Genomic DNA, 20,804 nt, shown 5'->3' with positions numbered 1-20,804 from the left:
CCAAGCAAAAAATGAACAGTGGTCTACAATTGGCAGAGTAATTCTGGTAAGTTAGAATATTGAAGGACAGGGCAAGAGTCTGTATTCCATGGAGATGAGATACCTGCAATTTACCACATTAGAATGATTACCTAAGAAAGACTATGGAAATAAATTTTAAAAGGGTGTTTCCTATGCAGACTTTAATGAGCACAGCGCCCCCAGAATGCCATGCGTATGGCTTTGGGCATCAGCCAGGATTGGCTTGAGTTGGGTGCTACCTAGTGAACTATTTCAAACTATGGTGCTCTGAGGACTTTTTTGCTGCCTTGGGTATGGGTAACAGTAATGAGTTGTGAGGGGTCAGAATAGAGAGCTAATAGTGATAAATGATTGCTAGGCTATTACAGAATTCTAACTAGAATGGCAACATACTTATTCTTAGGCCCAACCCCTCTTCTTTTCTGATATTCCACCCTTCTTCTTAGCCCTCTATCCTTTCCCTTGCTCCTGGATAGCCCATTCCTTGTCCCATGTAGCAAATAAAATGAATATGAGAAAATGCTTCTAATGGGGCGGGGGGGACATGGCCTTATTAACACGTGTGTTTGGATTCCTGGGTGCTTTTGTGGAATTATTGAAATTTTCCTTTCAATAATAAAAATTATTCAACAGCAGTTGTAAAAGTATTGTGCAGATGGTCAAGCTCATCTTAAAGTATTTTCCCCATATATAAATAGCCAATAACTACCATGTACCCACAAAAATTAAAAATTTAGGCCAGGTATGGTGGCTCACGCCTGTAATCCCAGCATTTTGGGAGGCCGAGGCAGGCGGATCACGAGATCAGGAGCTGGAGACCAGCCTGACCAACATGGTGAAACCCCGTCTACAAAAATACAAAAATTATCCGGGTGTGATGGCGCGTGCCTATAATCCCAGCTACTCAGGAGGCTGAGGCAGGAGAATCGCTGGAACCCAGGAGGCGGAGGTTGCAGTGAGCCGAGATCTCATGACTGCACTCCAGCCTGGGTGACAGAGTGAGACTCCATCTCAAAAAGAATAAAAATAAATAAATACATTTTTTTAAATTTAAAATTTACCCCAGTGGAGTTCACTTACTGATGGAGGATGCCTGAGTCCTTTGACCTTTGGCAGTGATGGGTCTTCTAGCTGTGAAAAGGTCTAGACATCTATCAGTTTGAGCATGACTACTGGGCTCCACTATAAGCATACCTGCAAAAGGAGTGTGATGAGGGTGGGATCTGAAACAGTAGTTTTACCACTTGGCATGGATTGCCTAGCAGTTGTGTACTTAGTGAAAGCAAGTCCAGAGTTAAATGGGAAGTTGCACTTCATGAAGTGATCAGAGATGGATTTTTTTCCCCCCGTAGGGCCCAAGTCTGTGAACCAAAGGGATTTTTTTTTTTCTTGGTGAAAGAAATTCACCTTGAACCAATATCTAGAAGACCTATCTGGGGATCAACAAGGCCAGGAGAATATTTTGAAAATAAAATCAAAATACAGAAATAAACATTTGAGCCAATCTAAGACTTGTCCCACTGAGAGATACCTGCTTTGCCAAGTACATGCCTACCTCTCTAAGATTATAAGTGCTTTGAGGGTAGAGCTTGTGTTTCTCACTTCTGTTTTCCTCATGGCATAGTCTAACATGTAAAACAGGTATTTAATAAATGTGAAAACACTTAACGTACAACCACACCCATGTGACAGTCCCAGCCTTCCAGCAAGTTGTTTGTATTTTGTCCATATAGCCAAGAAAGTTAAGGAAGTGGAGTACTCAACTAAGCCCCGGATTCACAGACCTTCTTCAGTGTTGAACTATGCTATTCTTCACTGCTTAGAATATAGAAAAGGTATCGCTGTTTGAAGTACACATGTTAGGATGGCCTGGGAACTACCCTGATATTAAGAAGGAAGGCCAGAGATTTTATGGATGGTAAAACTGAGGCTCCCAGTTACCTGTAACAGTTACCTCAGTATCTTATGGGAAAACTACAGTGGGACCAAGATTGTTTCCTGGACCAGGACAGTAGTATCACTTTTGTTAACGGGATGTTTTGTATTTGAGTATGCATTGTCTTCAATTTACTTGGAACCACTTATGCATTATTCTTGTATACTTACCTAAAATTAGCTGATCTATAGGGAAATGAATAGATATGTCTGTAATTCTTAGGGGATCTAAAATATAGTAATTAATTTGATGTTTATCTCTTTATGGTCTTGTTTTCTGCTTTGGAAGTTAGAATGAAGTCAGAAACGAGTAAAAGAAAACTATGATCATGGGACTTTTTATATATTAAAAAAAATAAAAAGAAGAAGAAAAAGAAGGCTGGGTGTCGTGACTCACGCCTGTAATCCCAGCACTTTGGGAGGCCAAGGCGGGTGGATCACGAGGTCAGGAGTTCAAGACCAGCCTGGCCAAGATGATGAAACCCCATCTCTACTAAAAATACAAAAATTAGTGGGGCGCAGTGGCAGTCGCCTGTAATCTCAGTTACTCGGGAGGCTGAGGCAGGAGAATCGCTTGAACTCAGGTGGCAGAGGTTGCAGTGAGCTGAGATCGTGCCACTACACTCCAGCCTGGGCAATGGAGTGAGACTCCATCTCAAGAAAGAGAAAGAAAAGAAAAAGAAAGAAAGTTGGGCCAGGCACAGTGGCTCACGCCTGTAATGCCAACACTTTGAGAAGCTGAGGTGGGCAGATCATCTGAGGTCAGGAGTTCGAGACCAGCCTGGCCAACATGGTGAAACCCCATCTCTACTAAAAATACAAAAATGAGCTGGGCATGGTGGTGATTGCCTGTAGTCCCAGCTACTCAGGAGGCTGAGGCAGGAGAATCACTTGAACCCTGGAGGCAGAGGTTGCAGTGAGCTGAGATCATGCCACTGCACTCCAGCCTAGGTGACAGAACGAGACTCCATCTCAAAAAAAAAGAAAGAAAGAAAGAAAGAAAGAAACTTTTGTACTTGTCATGGTATCCCTAGTCCCTCTACTCTCCCCTCAAAATTTCAAATGATGTCTTAACTGGGCATTATTAAATAGCTGAATTTATTTTAGCTCTTCCAAAGAATTCCCAGCTTTGTTCATCTTACAACTTCCAGTCCTTTATATTGCATCTTGCTTCCACAATGGAAGAAGAAAGTCACCATAATTTTTTTGAGTGTACGTGAATGTCAGGTGTGTGTGTGTGCGTGTGTGTGTGTGTGTAAGGAAGAAATGTGTTGCTTGGGCGGGTATGCCTTGGGATGACAATACAGAGCTCTAGAATCCAGAGGCTGGAAGAGCAGTGCCTACTTCTCAGATGGATTTTGGCTTTATCTCTACCACTTTTCACTTCTCCTCTTGGGATAAGTAAGAACAGCTTTCTTATTTCTGACAGCATTTCCTCCAATAAAGACAAACAAAAAGTTAGTAGCCCTCTTATTAGTGGTTATTTTTATTGATAACTTACATTCCACTTGGTAAGGAACTCGGTGCTATGGGGATATTTCTGGACCGGAAGGCAACACACATCCCACATCTAAGGATGTGTCCGTGTTACCAAATCACTATGTAACACTGACAAGTAGTTTCCCCTTTCTGGGACTTGGTTACCCCACTTGTAAAATGGGGAGTTTGGGATGAGACTATCTTCCAAGATCCTTCCAGCCCTGTGGTTTAGTGATTATATTTCTGAAAAGAATGTTATAACATTTTTTAAAAATGCAGTTAACAGGATAAATTAGTAATAAGAAAAGAGATTAGAAATCATATGGAGAAAGTCAAAAGATAATTGAGCCGAAAGTTATTGCACTCAAGCATTAAATGTAACTCAGTGCTGCCTGGCAACAAAAGCACTCTTTGATTAGGATACAGTCCTTATATAAATGTATTCTCAGAAAGGGCCAGGCTACAGTGGCATGGTTCTTCAGAAGACTCGCCATCTTCCACACACAATTGGGTCTTCCAGGTTGATCACTCTGTTCCTAATATGCCATTATACTGCCCATATGGGTCTAGAGTCAAGGAGAAAGTGACTTTCTTTAGAAAGAAATACTCCACCTGACAAACAGTGATTATACTTTTCTATCACTCTTTCCTCAGATTTGAGAAAGAAAGCAGGCAAAAGTCCTGAAAATAAAATTATTTTACAAAGGCAAAGGGACTCAGATGTGTCAGTGAAGTTGAGCTACCTATAGTTACAAGGTTTAAAAGTTAAGACTAGTGAGGAGGCTGGCTATTCCTGACTTGAACCTATTAGTGCCTCTGCTTGTTCTTTCTACCCCTAATTCCAGTCTTAATGAATATTGTTTCCTAGCATTTGTATAGTGCTTTAATATATACAATGCATTTGTATATGCTTTCTCATTGATTCATGGTCTTATGCACCTACTCTTCTTGAAAATTTCTTTAGAGTGATGTCACAAAAATAGTACAGATAAAACTGGTAGGGAGAGAAAGAAAAGAAGCAGAAGGGAGACCCAAATGTTGAGACACCAAGCTACGACAAAAATGCAGCCACTATCACTTCTGCCTAGGAACATGATGGCAAAGAGGGTCCTTTTTAGATTGGTGGCTGCCAAAAATGAAGGCAGATGATACATACAGAGCCCTGTCACCACCAGCAGCACCCTACTTGCTATCCCTGACAAGACTGGGGTATGTATGTATAAAAATCAGAGGCATACAGGAAGAGACATGAGATGGAAGGGAGTAAAGAGTTCCCTCAGGCTCATCCCAGTATCACACAAAACTTAAATCAGAATTTCTTCTTGCATGTCAATTTTTTATGGTACATGTAATTAATTTCAGTTTTTAAAGATGAAAAAATAGACTGGGCCTGGTGGCTCACGCCTGTAATCCTAGTACTTTGGGAGGCCAACACAGTCGGATCACCTAAGGTCACGAGTTCCAGACCAGCCTGGCCAACATGGCGAAACCCTGCCTCTACTAAAAATACAAAAATTAGCTTGGGAGGATGAGGCAGGAGAACCCCTTGAACCCGGGAGGCAGAGGTTGTAGTGAAGCAAGATCGCACCATTGCACTCCAGCCTGGGGGATTGAGCGAGACTCTGGAAAGGAAGGAAGGATGGAAGGGAAGGAAGGGAGAACAGAGGGAGGAGGGAGGGAGGAAGGGAAGGGAGGGAGGGAGGGAATAGCTGGGCATATGGTAGCCTGTAATTACAGCTACTCGAGAGGCTGAGGCAGGAGAATCGCTTGAACCTGGCAGGCGGAGGTTGCAGTGAGCTGAGATCATGCCACTGCACTCCAGCCTGGGTGGCAAAGTGAGACTCTGTTTCAAAAAAAAGAGAGAGAGAGAAAGAGAGAGAGAGAGAAGGGAAGAAAAGAAAGAGCGAGAAAAGAAAAGAAAAGAAAGAAAGAAAGAGAAAGAAAGAAAGGAAGGAAAGAAAAAGAAAAGAAAGAAAGAAAAGAAAAAGAAAGAAAGAAAGAAAAGGAAAAGAAAGAAAGAAGGAAAGACAGACAAAAATTAAATGAATTCTAGAGTGTTAGGAACTAAAAGAACCCTTAGATATAATCTAGTTTTTCTCCTTTATTGTATAGCTAGTAAAACTAAGTAGCAGAGAGGGAAGGGAGCTTGTCTGAGGACACCTAGCTAATGATTGTACTCTGTCCATTATACAGTATCCCCTCTTCTATATGAATTTTTTTTTGCATATCTGTTGAATTTTTGGATTTTTTTTTTTTTTTTTTTGAGACAGTCTCACTTTGTCCCCCAGGCTTAAGTGCAGTGGCACGATCTTGGCTCACTGCGGCTGCGGCTTCAACCTCCCAGGTTCAAGCAATCCTCCTGCCTCAGCCCACCAAGTGGCTGAGACTACAGTCACATGCCACCATGCCCGGCTAATTTTTTTGTATTTTTTGTAGAGACGGGATTTCCCCATGTTGCCCAGGCTGGTCTCAAACTCCTGAGCTCAAGCAATCCGCCCACCTCGGCCTCCCAAAGTGCTAGGATTACAGGTGTGAACCACTACTCCCGACCAGAATTTTGGAATCTTTATCATGAGAGTGGAAATATTTAATAGAGCCATACTATACTTTTGAGATATATAGAGTGTAGCTGTGGTAATCTCTTTTTGATGTCTTTCTCACCCTTAATATTGTTAAAACTTGTATGGTTGCTCATTTAAGCATGTTTCCTGTACTTAACATCATCATACCTCTGTATTTCTAGCTTAGGGTCTTAAAATCCTGATAGATATCAGAAAATAGAATTAGCCAAGTAGAATTTTGGATTAGAATGTGCTCCCTGTACTGTTGCTGATTCTGTCATCCATTATACTGACTAAAGCTAGATTGGGAAGAATCAGACTAGACAGAGCTAGCTGGGCTAGCTTGGAAAACTGTCCGTGGGCCTATTTGCTATAGTAGTGCCATCTCCTTGCTTCATTACAGTCCCTAACCCAACCTGTAGATTCCCCATCTGTAACAGCTTGCTGGTCAGTTGCTTTCTTTCCAGTGTGACAGCTAAGGTCCTGGTCAGCTTCATTAGACATGTTGTACCTGATAACTGGTCTTCATACTGGCCTTGCTTTGTTCCCAAGAATATTCTGGCACCAATATTTCTGAGGCTACTCTGGTCTGGAATCCAACCATCCATGATTCTCCTTTTACAATCATCTATTAACTCTTTGATCTCTCTCCTCTCTATATTCTGACTACTACTCCCTTACCTGTCACATCTAAATCATCTTCCAGGTCTATACAGCACAGCTATGTAGTTATACTTACATCTAACATCTCCTTTCCATTCCTGTTTCCTCCTCCTGAATTCTAATCTTTTTGACATCTCACACCTGAACATTTTTTCCTATCTTCCTACGCTCTGTCTCTCCCACTTTCACTGGTCCTAATATTCTTCACTACTCAAAACCCTTCAGCATCTTCCTGAATTACAATTTAGTTGGCCTCCACAGTATACTTCAGTTTATCTTTCCACTATATTTTCTTGTTTGTACCTATTTCAGCCAAACACTATTCCCTAAATTCTCTCCCCTTTTTTCCTACCATTCAACATCATTGTTTAACCAGTTTTTACAAAGTACATACCATGTTACAAGCACTATGTGAGCTAGGCCCTGTGGAGTTGGGGGTGTTGGTGCTTAGTCTTTTGGGGGTATCAGATATAAAGTAGTAAAGCTTGTATGAGATGATGAACACAGAGGAGATAAAAATTCTTTGAGAATACAGAGAATGACAGAGACTAATTTTGTTTGGAGTAGGTAATCAAGGAATGTGTCAAGGAAAAACTGAGTAGGGAAGAGGACAGAGAGGTGAAAGGGAAGTTGGGAAAGGGAGGAAGGGAAGGAATGGGAAAAGGGGACAGAGATTCCAAACAGAGAGAATATCAAGTGCAAGGCACCCAGAAGCAAAAACAAATGGTTTAATATTAAGGGAGCAGAGAGGGTTAGAATATTTAGGAACATAGTGGGAAGTGAACAGAATGAAAAGAAGATACAACTGGAGAAGGTGAGGATTGATTGAGGAAAGTGTTTTGCAAAGCAAAACAGTTTTAAGGTACCTTGTCTACTTGCTATGATTCTATAGCAGTTGTTTAGAAGATAGACTGAAGTGGGAGGGAGACTTGTAGCATTTCATGAAGGTCCTTCTGCCTGGAATACTTTTCTCTCCACTGAACTTCCCCATCCTCACCTCCAGAAAGGTCATCCTTCAAGGTCTACCTTAATGTCGCTGCTTTTAGTGAAGCCTTCCCAAATCTCCCTCCTCTCTAGAATTCTAGAATTGGAGTAATTTCCCTCCATTTGGGATTCCCATAGCAACTTTCTGCCTCTCTTTCAGTGGATTATACTTACGATTTGTCTGTAGCTTGCTTTCCCCCTCTAGACTCGGAGCATCTTGAAAACAGAGATCTAGCCTCATTTATCTGTCTTTTCTATGCTGTACCTGATACAATACCGTGATCACCGGTAGTACTAATAATTTTGATGAATTGATTTAAATTGGTGTCCCAGAGATTGGCACTACTCAAACTCCAAAGGCTATATTGCCCCAGGCCCATAGGCAAAAACATGACTTACTTTCTCACCTTGATTTTTTTTCCCCCAGTTGGGAAAAGCCAGGGACAGCCTCAACACAAATGCTGGTGTGGGTCATCTAGACTCTGAGACCTTAGACTTCAAGGCCACTGGGGACGAGGATAGCACCCTACAGGATCTATGAGCCTTTCTCAAGCCTGACTGAGGGGAAGGGCAGATAGGAGGGATTGCTTTTCCAGTCTAATGGAACATTTCCTTGCTTCAAAATACCATCTCCATGCTAATGTTATTTTAATGCCATTACACTGTGTAATTTACTGTGATCAGCAGAGCAATTTGTTGTACATTCTTCCAAAAGTGTTAATCAATTTTAGCTCAAAATAGATTTTAAAACCCCACCTAATTTACTGTCCTAAAATGCTGATCAGTGGGGGAACACTAAAGCAAGCCCAGAGTTGTTTGTATTGTAACTGTAAGAAATTATAATTCCTCTCCAAAATTATTTTTATAAGCAGCCAAGGTATAAGTAAATAGGTATGTAGGAAAATATATACCTTTAGTTGTCCTGTTTATAGCTGAGATTTGAAAAGTCATACGAAAGGACTAAAGGATTGTCTGCTCAAGGTCTAGCCTACTAATTCTGGAGAACAAAGGCCCAAATTATTGATAATCACTGAGTTAATATCCGTGATACTCAGTTTTCTCTTTTCAAAAAAATTAGACCCTAATAGAACCCAACTTATGAGGTAATTAATTATACATCCAAGCTCCCATGTCCCCCCTCTACCTCTTCTTTATCTCTTGCCAAAGTGTATCTCCTCTCTATTCTCAACCCTATAAGATTCCCTTTACTTCAGAGTCATAAATCCTGGGTGCTTGGCCAGATTTTTCTATTAGAAGCAATTTGTGTTCTTAGGGAAATAACATCCCAGAGTAAAGTTACAGCAGCACTAATATGTCCCCTGACATAGTGTTCTTGTCCTGTCTGAAAAGATTGGATAATTGGCTAGACACAGTTGCTCATGCCTGTAATCCAGCACTTCAGGAGGCCGAGGCAGGTGGATCGCTTGAGGTCAGGAGTTCAAGACCAGCCTGGCCAACATGACGAAATCCCATTTCTACTAAAAATACAAAAATTAGCTGGGCATGCTGGTGCATGCCTGTTAATTCCAGTTACTTAGGAGGCTGATACACGAGAATCGCTTGAACTCTAGAGGGGCCGCTGCCTTCCACCTGGGTGATGGAATGAGACTCTGTCTCAAAAAAAAAAAAAAAAAAAAAAAAGATTGGATAATTGTTGATACTTAAATATATTGTTCCTACATATATTTCATGGTACATTAATTTTTACTGATAATCGATGCTTATCTGTGGCAGCTGTTCTTTATTTTCCTACCTGAAAGGGTATAGAAGTACAGATCAGTAACATGTGGAAACTTGTATTTCTCTAGCCCTGTTTTAGTCAGGGGTTGGAACTGGTAAGAATCATGGAGATGGTATTTTGTGTTTTAAGAAAAAACACCTAGTCTCTTGGTCAGGAAACTTGGGGGTTTTTTCATAGATCTGTCATTGTGTTGTTTTACAACCTTGGCTATCATAGTCTGTTTTTCCATACCTTGGTCTTCCTGGTGATAAAAATGGACTTGCTTGTAGTTAACTATAGACATAAGGGATAAGAAGACATTAAATTATTGAAATCTAAAAGTAATTTGCACTTTATCAAGTTCCTGCCAACATGGACTTAGTGGAGGGGCAAAAGGGGAGTAAATGATAGCTGAAGCTCTACTGAACTCCAAAACAAAAATGTACAGAGTAATCCATGATGGCAGTATGATTCCATCTGATTCATAGGGTCCTCTTTGAAGCAGAGGCAGATATCCAATCTGTTCATTCAATTCTACTACAAATGAGCCCTCCTTGACAAAGGGTGGGGACTTGGACATTGCTCTCCACTCCTCTCCATGTTTTAAAACTCTCCAGCCCTTTTCTGTGTAAATACAAGTAAGCATATTTTTTCTCTTTTCTCTGGCACCCATTGTTTACTGCCTATGCATCAAATCAGATCTCATATAAAATGAGAAGAAAATGTGGCAATTCTAATATATAAGTGTTAGGGGAAGCCCAGAGTCATCTAACATTTTTAAAACTGAGAGACTGCCTAATACAATCTTTATATTTTATAGATAAGGGGGCCGGGCGCGGTGGCTCAAGCCTGTAATCCCAGCACTTTGGGAGGCCGAGACGGGCGGATCACGAGGTCAGGAGATCGAGACCATCTTGGCTAACACGGTGAAACCCCGTCTCTACTAAAAAATACAAAAAACTAGCCGGGCGAGGTGGCAGGCGCCTGTAGTCCCAGCTACTCAGGAGGCTGAGGCAGGAGAATGGTGTGAACCCAGGAGGCAGAGCTTGCAGTGAGCTGAGATCCGGCCACTGCACTCCAGCCTGGGCGACAGAGCAAGACTCCGTCTCAAAAAAAAAAAAAAAAAAACTTATAGATAAGGGAATAGGCCCAGATGGGTAAAATATCTTATAGATTGAATCATGTGAAACTGTTACTGCTTCTTGTTTCTCAATATTGGACCTACTTTTTATAGTATATTGCATGCATTAGGATAAATGACTATACAATTGAGATTCTTATAATAGCTGCTTGACTATCAATACCATGTGCTTTTTAATAAAGGGATAGATACTCAGCTGGGGAGAAGGTCTAGGGACAGGGGGAGGGCAAGATGTTGTAGTGGCATGTGGCAGATACTCCCATCTCATCTCCTATCATTTTGCATATAGATACCACTCAGGTAGGTGGGCAGGAGATGAAAGGCTACAGATAGATGTATGTCCTATGCCCTAAAAATATCAGACGATGCTGGGGCCTTTTCAGAAAACCTAATCTTCTTTGTAGTCACATTTTTAAAAATCTTGCTGTGGAGGAATACTTGTCAAAGTCCAAGTTAAAGTCCTGGAAGTTGAGAAACCAAGGAATTCTCTACCTCCTTCATCCTTAGCAGTCAAATTTTAAGGCACAGAAAGAGAAAATCTGAATATGATATATATGTGTGTATGTGTATGAATTGCCTTGTTTTTGAAGAGCATCTGATCATTTGAAATAGAAATGAGGCAAACAAAAATAAAGTTAATTGCCACACACAAACACACATACAAACACACCTTATCTCAGGTTAGTCTTGTCTTTGCTTTGTGTCCTTCTTAATCAGGCAACCATGATTAGGTTAAATGTATTACTATTTGGAGGAAGGGATAAGTTGTCTGCTTCCTCGGATTTCAGTTTTGAATAATATCATGGCCCAGAGGTGATAGAAGGATCTAGGATGTATGAATGAGTGTGAGTTTCCAAATTGACTTTATGTGGTAGGTATAAATTGTGAAACAAAAACATTGTGAAACAAAAACAATAGCAGTGATGAAGTCAGTCTGGAAACAGGTAAATCCCAGTGAGCCTTTTAAGACCCCTCTAGCTGAAATAACCTATAAAACACAAAATAAAACAAATTTAATGACCGATATTATATATTTGAAATGTGCAGGTTGGACAGCATTTGGACTTGGAATGAAACAATAAGAGGTTACATTCATGGATAACCAACAAGATAAGGCTATTGTTGCCTCAGCCAGCGGAGAAAACACTCTGATTAATGGGGTCAAAGAAAATGGTAAGGGAATTTAATTATAGTATATAATATCTCTCCTGGTAGTCCTCTGTTATTACTATAGATTTTCAATACCCATAAAGTTGAGAGAGGTTGAGCTCAGGATGCCTCTGAAATGAATGTTAATTGTAAACTTTATTCCACCAAATATCTAACTGGGCTATAAGAGTCCCTAAGAGGCATTGAATCTGACCCCTTTGCCCTCCCAAATCATATCTGTCAGATGAAGTTCCTCAGAATTCCTAGTGAATTAGAAATATGCTCTGATGTGAGGCTTAGAACTTCTAGAGTAGCTGGGCGCAGTGGCTCATAACTGTAACCCCAGTACTTTGGGAGGCCGAGGTGGGCAGATCATTTGAGGTCAGGAGTTTGAGACCAGCCTGGGCAACATGGTAAAACCCCGTATCTACCAAAAATATAAAAAATTAGCCCGTATGGTGGCAGGCGCCTGTAATCCCAGCTACTCGGGAGGCTGAGGCATGAGAATCACTTGAACCCAGGAGATGGAGGTTGCAGTGAGCCGAGATCACACCGCTGCATTCCAGCCTGGGCAATAGAGCAAGATTCAGTCAAAAAAAAAGAACAAGAGAGAGAGAGAAGAAGGATGGAAGGAGGGAAGGGAAGGGAAAGGAAGGGAAGGGAAGAAAGAAGGAAAGGAAGGGAAGGGAAGAAGGAAGGAAAGGAAAGGAAAGGAAAAAGGAAGGAAGGAAGGGGAACTTGTAGAGTCACTAGGAACTTCCAGAACATGGATCTAGGGGACAGGCCTGAGCCTCGTAGCTCAAAAGTATTAATGTTCCATCTAAGCATTTTCCCCTTAAAAGCCTTGACTTTCCAATTGATCAAGCAGTCCAATTCTTTTCTCATTTCTGAGGAGAGCTTTGCCTTTCTCTGAGGAAGAAACTTGGCCTAAATAATAATTATTTTTCACTTGCATGAATGTTCAATATAAAATCAGGGTTGTTCTTTAATGTCATAGTTTTTATTTGTAAAGATAGAGATGTGAAGGCTTAGCTTATATAATAAGATCAAGTACCAGAAACTGATCAAAGGAAAGAAAGTTAATGAGTCTGGTCTAAGACCCTTAATTTTATTCCTGTCATTTCTTTCCCTTTTTCTTAGACTCAGAGGACCAGGATGTGGCAATGAAGTCATTTGCAGCTCTAGAAGCTGCTGCACCTATCCAGCCTATACCGGTGGCGCAAAAGGAGACCCTGATGTATCCCAGGGGTCTCCTGCCTCTACCCTCTAAGAAGTCCTGTATGCAGAGCCCACCCTCTCCGTTGGGCCTGATTGAAGCACCCGAACATGCTGCCAATAGTGCTTCTGTGAATGCCATCTCCCTCACATCTGGCATTGCAAAAGGCCTGAACACATGGTCACTTCCCAATGAATGTGAGAAAGCTCCATTTGCCATAGTGGAGCCTGCAGGCATGTCAGCTCTGAATGGGGACTGCCTCATGCAGCCAAGTCGGACTTGCTTAGGCTGCTTCATGGAATCCAAGGATGCAGTAGATCCTGAGCCAGGGATCAGTCTGAAAGTTGGTGATCTAAATAGGGATTATGAAACGTGTGCAGTCTCTGATATAGGGATTCAGTGTATTAATGCTGGAGAAAATATGAAATATGGAGAGCAGCTGCTCTCAGACCAGCTCCTAGGCTTCCCCCTGCATAAATCAAGGGCAGGAGACAGACGAGAAACTGAGAAACCTGACATTGACTTGGAGGATCCAGCTCAGAAAAGCTATTATGAGGCATTACTGTTAGACAAGTGCAATACAGAAGAAGCTTTGCTTGCAAATTCCAATCAGGATTGGGGTTACTTTGAGACTTTCATTAGTGAAAGTAAGATTGAACTTCTTGACCTCTGTTCCAAGAATGAGCTGTCTGTCAACCTATTCTCTGAAGAAGATGTGGATAACTACATGTTTGATGACGATGAATCAACCCTAGGCAGTGATGTCTGCTCCCTGAAAATTCGGTATGAGTCCTTTCAGGACAACGTTCGAGACAAGACTACTCTTTTGATGCAGGAAGATGCCCAATTCAACTTTTTCCCCAGCGTCTTTACTACCTGCCCCAAGCGAGAGTCTAAGAGTGGGGCCCTGAAGCAGAGCAGTGATTTTTCCCAATTCAAGGTCCCTGATGTGAGCATCATCTGGGGGGAGGAAGATAAAAACTTGGACAAGAAGAAAGGCAAAGAGGAAGGACAGGAAGACAAAGGTGTAGAGAAGAAAGATGGAAAGGATAATGGAGAAAAGTCTGCCTTAAATAAACCATGCAGTGGGACTGAAGTAGAGCAACTTAAGAATCCAAAGCAGGGCCATCTTGCTAATTGCTTGGATACATCAGGGAATTTCAGTGATGATAGTTCCTTCATTGAGATCTCATATGATTCTATGGGTGAGATCAGGGACTGTAGTCGCTATATGGCTCGGGACACTAATTCTGGCAGCTCCTCCTCCCAACAGAACTATGGGCTGCGAGCCAAGAGAAAAGTCAGATACAGTGAAGATTATCTATATGATGTTGACTCACTAGAGGGTGAAAAAGTAAATGAGAGGAAGGAATGGCTGCCAGTTGGTTCCAAAGAGGAAGATGATGATGAATGGTGTCCCAAAAAGAGAAGAAAAGTAACCCGTAAGGAGCCCCCTGTTATTATCAAATATATCATCATTAATCGCTTTAAAGGTGAGAAGAACATGCTGGTGAAGTTGGGTAAGGTGGATGCCAGTGAGACAACAGTGAATTTGAGTGAGAATCAGCTCAACAAATACGCCAAACTGGCACCCTTGAAAGGCTTCTGGCAAAAGAAGAAGCAGAGAAACACCAACACGGACTCCATCAAGACACCTTTTTCCCAAAAGCAAAGCTTTGAACCAGGTAGCTTTGAGGTGTCATTTCTGCCACCTGCTCGCAAACGAAAATCTAAACTTGGCAACAGGCACAGGATTCAAAGAATCCCATCCATTGAAATTTCAGCAAGTAGTAAACAGATTTCATTATGCAATGATCAGAGGCAAGCTAGTAATCGTAAAGAAGATGGAGGCCTAAAAGGTACACTGAAGTCAGCACCTCTGGGTGCCCCTAGCTGTGCAAATGGATCACATTTAAATGACATCACAGGCCCTGACTCTGTGAAAGTCAAAGCCCAAGACACAGAGTTTAAGGGGCCAGAGAGGAAAGTGCTCAACAAAATCAAATTTAAAAGTGAAGCTAGGTTAAAATCTAAGAAAGTCAAAGCTGCTGGGCAAGAAAGCAAACCAATTGTTCAAATGAGCCCTCTCTTGGAAGACCAATCCTCCAAGGCTAATTTGAAGAATGAAGTTATTCCTGGGACCTCAAACAGTTGCCATCTGTCTGAATTTCATGAGGCAAAGGCTGCTAAGAATTCCACTTTTCTACCAACGACCTGCTCTTCTGAAATGCCTTTATCATCAGCTAATGTTACCACTAATATACCTGTTATCCCTGGAGGGTATCTGCAGACATTGTTAGATGCTTCTGACTTGTCAAATAACACTAGTATCTCATACTTCACCCACCATTCTCCAGAGCAAAATGAAGGCAGCCTCACTCAAACTGAAAAATCATTTGTACCCCTCCAGCCTACCCAGGACTGTGTGCTTACCTCATCCTCTGACTCTGAGCTGCAGCAGTCATCTCATAACTTCAAAATGGAATCAAGCAACTATGGAAATGTGTGGCCCAACAAGGCTACGCCTGGCACCCAGGAATTCATGGCTGAAGTCTCAAGGGAGATAGCCCCAACCCAATCCAGTGAATTTGGAGCCTCCCAAGTAGTCTCCATGGAAAATAACCTCACACCTACAACATACAATCCAATCTGCCTCAGTAGTGGTGGCAGTAATTGCAACAAGGTCCTGTATGACTCCGTGCAAGATACCCAACTCCCATCTGATGACTCTTACCAATTATGTCACTTTAATAATGGAGAAATCTGCTTTCCTTTCCAACAGGGGCCAGTCAATATGGATGATGGTCGGCTCTTTAGCTTTGATTCAATGGCCCCACTCTCTGTCAGCTCAAGTAATTATTGCTCCTTAAGCTTGAAGTCCTGTGAAAAGGATGGCGATGATGATATCACTGATGACTTCCTGGCCCATTGCAGCCCTAAGCTGGTGATCCAGCAAAGCATTGATGAGATAGCACCACTGAAGGAGTCCACTGATCTCCTGGACATATCCAACTTCACCCCTGACAAATTCCGTCACTCTTCCCTTTCAGAGATGTCCCCACCGGACACCCCTAGTCTTTCCCCTCAAATTACCAGATGTGAGAGTATGAAGACACTAGGAACACTGAAGGGGTTCCAAGAGGGTGTCCCAGGACCATTGGACAGTGTGGAAAAAATCAAGTGGGACTGCAGTACCCTTTCACGGCAGGTCCAAATGGAGGATGGATTTACTTTAAATAACCACCAGTTTCAGTTTCATATGTTCAATGATGAGGATTCTCTCAGCCTGCTCCAAAAAAACCCTTGCCTGTCAACATTTAATGATCCATCTGGTCAAAATAGTACCAACAACAAAGTGTCAAAATCAAGAAAGAAAAGTTCACCCAACAAGAGTGGGGCTATGAACCAAAGCTCTTCTCAGAAAAACACCAGGAAAAAATCCCTCAAAGGCAACAACAAGGGGATTGAAAAGCCACCTAGCAAAAACTCCCGCCAGGTCCCTAAGTCCACAAAGAAAGGGAAATACATGGCTGCCATCAATGGAGAGAAAATGCAAATTGGCATTGGCCGTGGGGGAAGCCAAACCAACACCATATCCTCCACTGGGAAGACATTGGCTGAATGTATCCAACATGGTGGCCCTATGGCCTCTATGAAGATGCCAAGTCAAAAGGGACTTTCTGGAGATTGGGCCTTGGGGAAGGAGAGCAGCCCAGGCTGGAGTGATATGAGCATGGGCACCAACACCAACAGCCTTCTGGATGATGACCAACGGGAGTTTCAGGAGCCTTCCTATATCTTGTCCAACATTGCCTCTGGTATGGCAGATGTGCAGAGATTCATGATGGCCTCCATAGAGCCCCTGTGGGAACCCATGGAGCACCATGGGGATCCCAAAATATTCTACTCCTCTGAGTCCAATAGTCTAAAATTAAAAACCCTCAAAATATTGGCTGGGACACCACAGGAGTCTAAGAAAAAGATCAACAGTGGGTCCCCAGGAGCCACTAAGAATCACAGGTCAATCAAGGGTGTGAGCAAAAGCAATGGGAAAACAACAATAGGTGATCCTGGTCGTGCAAACATGCCTGGTTATAACGAGGACTCTTGCTCTACCTTCTTTGATAAAAAGTATAGTAACATGAGCACTTTAGGCAATAACGGACCGACACACAAAAAGCTGTATCGTCACAAATCCAGCTCCAAGGCCCTGAGAGATGAGAAATGTAAGGGAAAGCACATGGAGCGAGAACAGGTCCACAAGGATGAGTCTGGGACAGCTTCTTTTGAAAAACTGAGGTAATACTGCACCAATATGGCTGAGATGATGCACCCTTAGCTCTCCTACTACCTACTAAGCCCGCAGTCCCTCATTTTTTCCCTCTTGAAAGCAAAAATTTGCATGAAAGAAACTGTCCCATTCCCTTGTTTTTCAAATTAAAAAGAAAATTTTAAAGTGCATGAAAATCCCTATACCTTTAAGCCACCCAAAAGATTGGGCAATTTTGTTGTGGCTTGGCTAGGGATAAGCTCTAACAAAGCTATTTTTTCTTCTGCTATTCATCACTAGTTACTACATATTAAGAAAATAGAACTAAAATATGCTCTTGAATGATTTTTGGAAGCGAAAGTCTTTGCAGTAAGACAGATTTTGAAAAATAGAATTTAAAAGTCATGTAGACAAAAAGCCAAGATCATTTAAACAAAAGAGCATTATTTGGAAAACAAAATCTGAACATGCGGCAATTAGGAGGGCTTTCTAGTGCCCTGTGCTATTTGTATCTTTTTCTACATCATACGGCATCTAGTATGATGTTAACAAATTTAACTTGTATGATCCCTTTGTGGGACATACACCAAAACTAACTAAGATGGCATAAATTGTTTGATTTTTCTGCAGGGATTCCGACTACAATCTCCTAAAAGCAGAAACAACCTTTTGGGTTTTACCTGTGTTTGAAGAAGAGACTTGCATTTTCCAGAAAGACATTTGATGTTTGTGTTTTATTTCTTTCAAAATATGCCTTGTGGTATGTATGTTGACATGTAAGTGCTTAAAGAAAAGAATTTTAAATTGTGGGAATACGTCTTTGGAGCAAACTTTAATCTCATGTTCTATGTAAAAGACTTAAAAAGTCATACAGTTGCACAAGTAGTTTATGCACTATTTACCCACAAGGAAAAAATTGAAAACATTGTGCCAAAACTACAAACAAGTGACTGTAGTGTATATATTTTTACTTCTATATCAACATTTGGTTGTATTTGGGGAACTTGTCCCTGTTAATTTACTAGAAACATTCCAGTGATTCTTGCTGTTAACCACCCCCACTTATGTGGATAGCACCTGTAGATCATGGTGGAAAAATATGTTGTGTTACACAATTTACCAAAATTAAAGGATAGTGTTTGAAATGTGCCAAATTTTCTTACCTCATCTCACAGATTCACCCACAGTTTAAACCTCATTAATTATTTTTAAATGGATATATACACACCCAAACATATATATGTATATATATGTGTGTGTGTGTATATATATGTATACACAAACACACGTTCTTTTAAAATTTTAAACTCTACTGTCTTGTATGGAAACAAGGCTAAACAAGGCAAAATAAAGATTTGCTTGTTCCATTGTCTAAGGGTTAAAATTTTGGAAAAATCTGAGGACCACAACAGCTAAGTCCATCAGGGACCCAAGTATATGCATTTACAGAATGTTTTACAAGGAAACAAAACAGCTGCTTTGAAAGTTTGTTTTCTAAAAGCAAAATCTGTAGCTGAAAATTATTTAAAGTGAAAGTTATATTGCTGATACTTTATATCTCAGTTTTATATATTTTATAATAGTCTGGGATAAATTATAAAAATAGCTATAAAATCAACACTAATGATAAATGAAGTCTATAGAATGCTTTTATTTAAATAGTTTCCTAAATGTTTTATTCCAGTTTTGTCAAAAGTGCACTCATATCATGGCTTTAGTGTTCTTTCAGTGTTTAATCTTGCAATGCCAATGTCATTTAAAGAAAATGTTAAGGCATCCCAGTTCAACCAAATTTTTACATTTACTATCAGATAAGATGAACAATTTGTGGCAACAACTGATTTGGGCCATATATACTTAGTCTGAGGATAACCAATATTTGATGCCACACATTAAACTTAAATCTCAATTTTAAGTACAAATTTTAAAATCACATTTTTTATTCAGTACTCCCCCTACTTTTTAAAAAAATTTCACAGCTCCAACATTCCTCACTACTAATTTTTCTTCCCCTTAATTCACCACTTGACTTCTAACATTTGATCTCTTTTATTTGCACAATTGAAGGCCTGTGCATCTGATGACTGATGCGTTATGGCACAGATGAGATAATGGATGTGAGAGCGCTTTGTAGATCATAAAGTGCTATACAGATATAGGGGATTAATATTATTAATATTGTTAGTTGTTGTCGTTGTTACTATTCTTACTAATATTGTTACTAACCTATTAACTTGTGAATATATAGGCTGGGGTGGGAGGGTGGAGAGTAAGTGGGAAGGGAAAAAGGGGATTTAACAAAAAAAGGGAAGATGTTTCAAAAGGAAAATTTTAAGCAAAATATGAACCTACCTAGTCAATGCCACCTAAATGTATTCACAAACAGAGAAGCAACATTTGAAAGTAGTCAGAGAGAAATGGAAGGAAACCTGTCATGTATATAAGTATATATACTTCCCGGTCCATGATTCTTTTCACCAGCCTGCTCTATTCCTTACAGCTGGGTCGTAAAATGAACAAGCCTGTGTTCTTGATCTTGTGTGTTCCCAGCGTCAGTCTCTTGTGTCTGTGGGGATGCGTGGGTGAGGAGCATTCTGTGAGGCTGGTACAGGCCCATTCCTAGGCTTTGATGTTCTGTGTGCAGTGAGCCCTGGAAAATTACTTAGTGGAAAGGCACCAGATGAAATATGTCTCCTGCCCTATAGCTACCATCCAAAAGGGAAAATAACCAAACTGGAAAATCTTCTTCTGTTTCTCTTTTCTGATAGCTAGCTGTACTAAATGCTATGGCCAGTCCCTAGAAACTGGTCTTTGTTTTTTTGTTTTTGTTTTTGTTTTTTCTGTTTTGCAGCTGAATTTTGGCTTGGAATCACCAACTCTGCCTGTATTGTGATCTCCAAGACTCCAGACCTCAGAGTCACCTGCTGGCTTAGAGGAGTGGAGTGCTTTCTATGTAATGAAAAGGTGGCAGTTAATGAAAAAATAAAGAAAATGTTCCATTAATACAATGTGTTTTTATAAAAGTAAATACAGGAGCAGCTGTCCCAGTTTTTTTTTTTTTTTTTTTTTTTTTGGTATCAGTTCAGCTTTGGAGAATGGGGTGTGAGTGGGGTAGGACAGCCTGAAACTGTTGGAAATAATTTCCTTGTGAGAACTTGCTATCATAAGTCCTTTGGAATGGATATTCTTTCAGTTGCTCCTATGGAGCCCATTAAGGGCCAATTCTAGGGCATAGTTCATCCCTTTCTCCAAAGAGAATTGTTATTTTAAAGCACCTTTTTAATTGGCCTGCAGTGTATTATATGCTTTTAACATATAAATTAGTGACGCATAACCAGTCACTTTGTACTGAAACATAAAAAGAAACAGAGTTTGAGAAATGAGCAATAGGCCAAGGCAGAAGATGTTTATTCTCTTATTTGCATTTAATATTCCTCTCAGTACATTGTGTTCTGAGATGTTCATCATTTCGCATTTTGTTGGTCCTGTCTCTGCTCTCACAGTTCTTTTTCTTCCTGTCATAACCAGCTGCCTTAGTAGAGTATAAAAATAGTATTTTGCCCTATCACTGGTATCTCAAGTCAGAAATATATATTATCCTTGGTCTGAAACTCCTGATTACCACTCCCTTCTAACCTCTCCCCTCTGAGAAGCTGTTTCCTATT

The 20,804-nt window shown here is 40.8% G+C and overlaps 1 protein-coding gene across 2 annotated transcripts in view; it reads left to right on the top strand.

Moving 5' to 3' along the window:
* NEXMIF (neurite extension and migration factor) overlaps positions 1-19,857 on the top strand; it is a 188,255-nt gene extending 168,398 nt beyond the window's left edge. Inside the window, exons 2-4 of one of the 2 annotated variants that reach the window (XM_001096699.4) lie at positions 11,552-11,677; positions 12,794-17,168; positions 17,770-19,857. In XM_001096699.4, coding sequence (XP_001096699.1) covers positions 11,599-11,677; positions 12,794-17,168; positions 17,770-17,863 — 4,548 coding nt within the window. In that variant the 5' untranslated portion in view covers positions 11,552-11,598 and the 3' untranslated portion in view covers positions 17,864-19,857. The remainder of the gene's footprint in view (positions 1-11,551; positions 11,678-12,793; positions 17,169-17,769) is intronic. The other variant, XM_077989445.1, reaches the window with a different exon arrangement.
* Positions 19,858-20,804: the final 947 nt, after the last annotated feature.

Source organism: Macaca mulatta, chromosome X, assembly GCF_049350105.2.
Source record: "Macaca mulatta isolate MMU2019108-1 chromosome X, T2T-MMU8v2.0, whole genome shotgun sequence".
NCBI classification, from domain to species: domain Eukaryota; kingdom Metazoa; phylum Chordata; class Mammalia; order Primates; family Cercopithecidae; genus Macaca; species Macaca mulatta.
The sequence above is the reverse complement of the archived record's forward strand: the minus strand, read 5'-3'. Positions and strand labels throughout refer to the sequence as shown.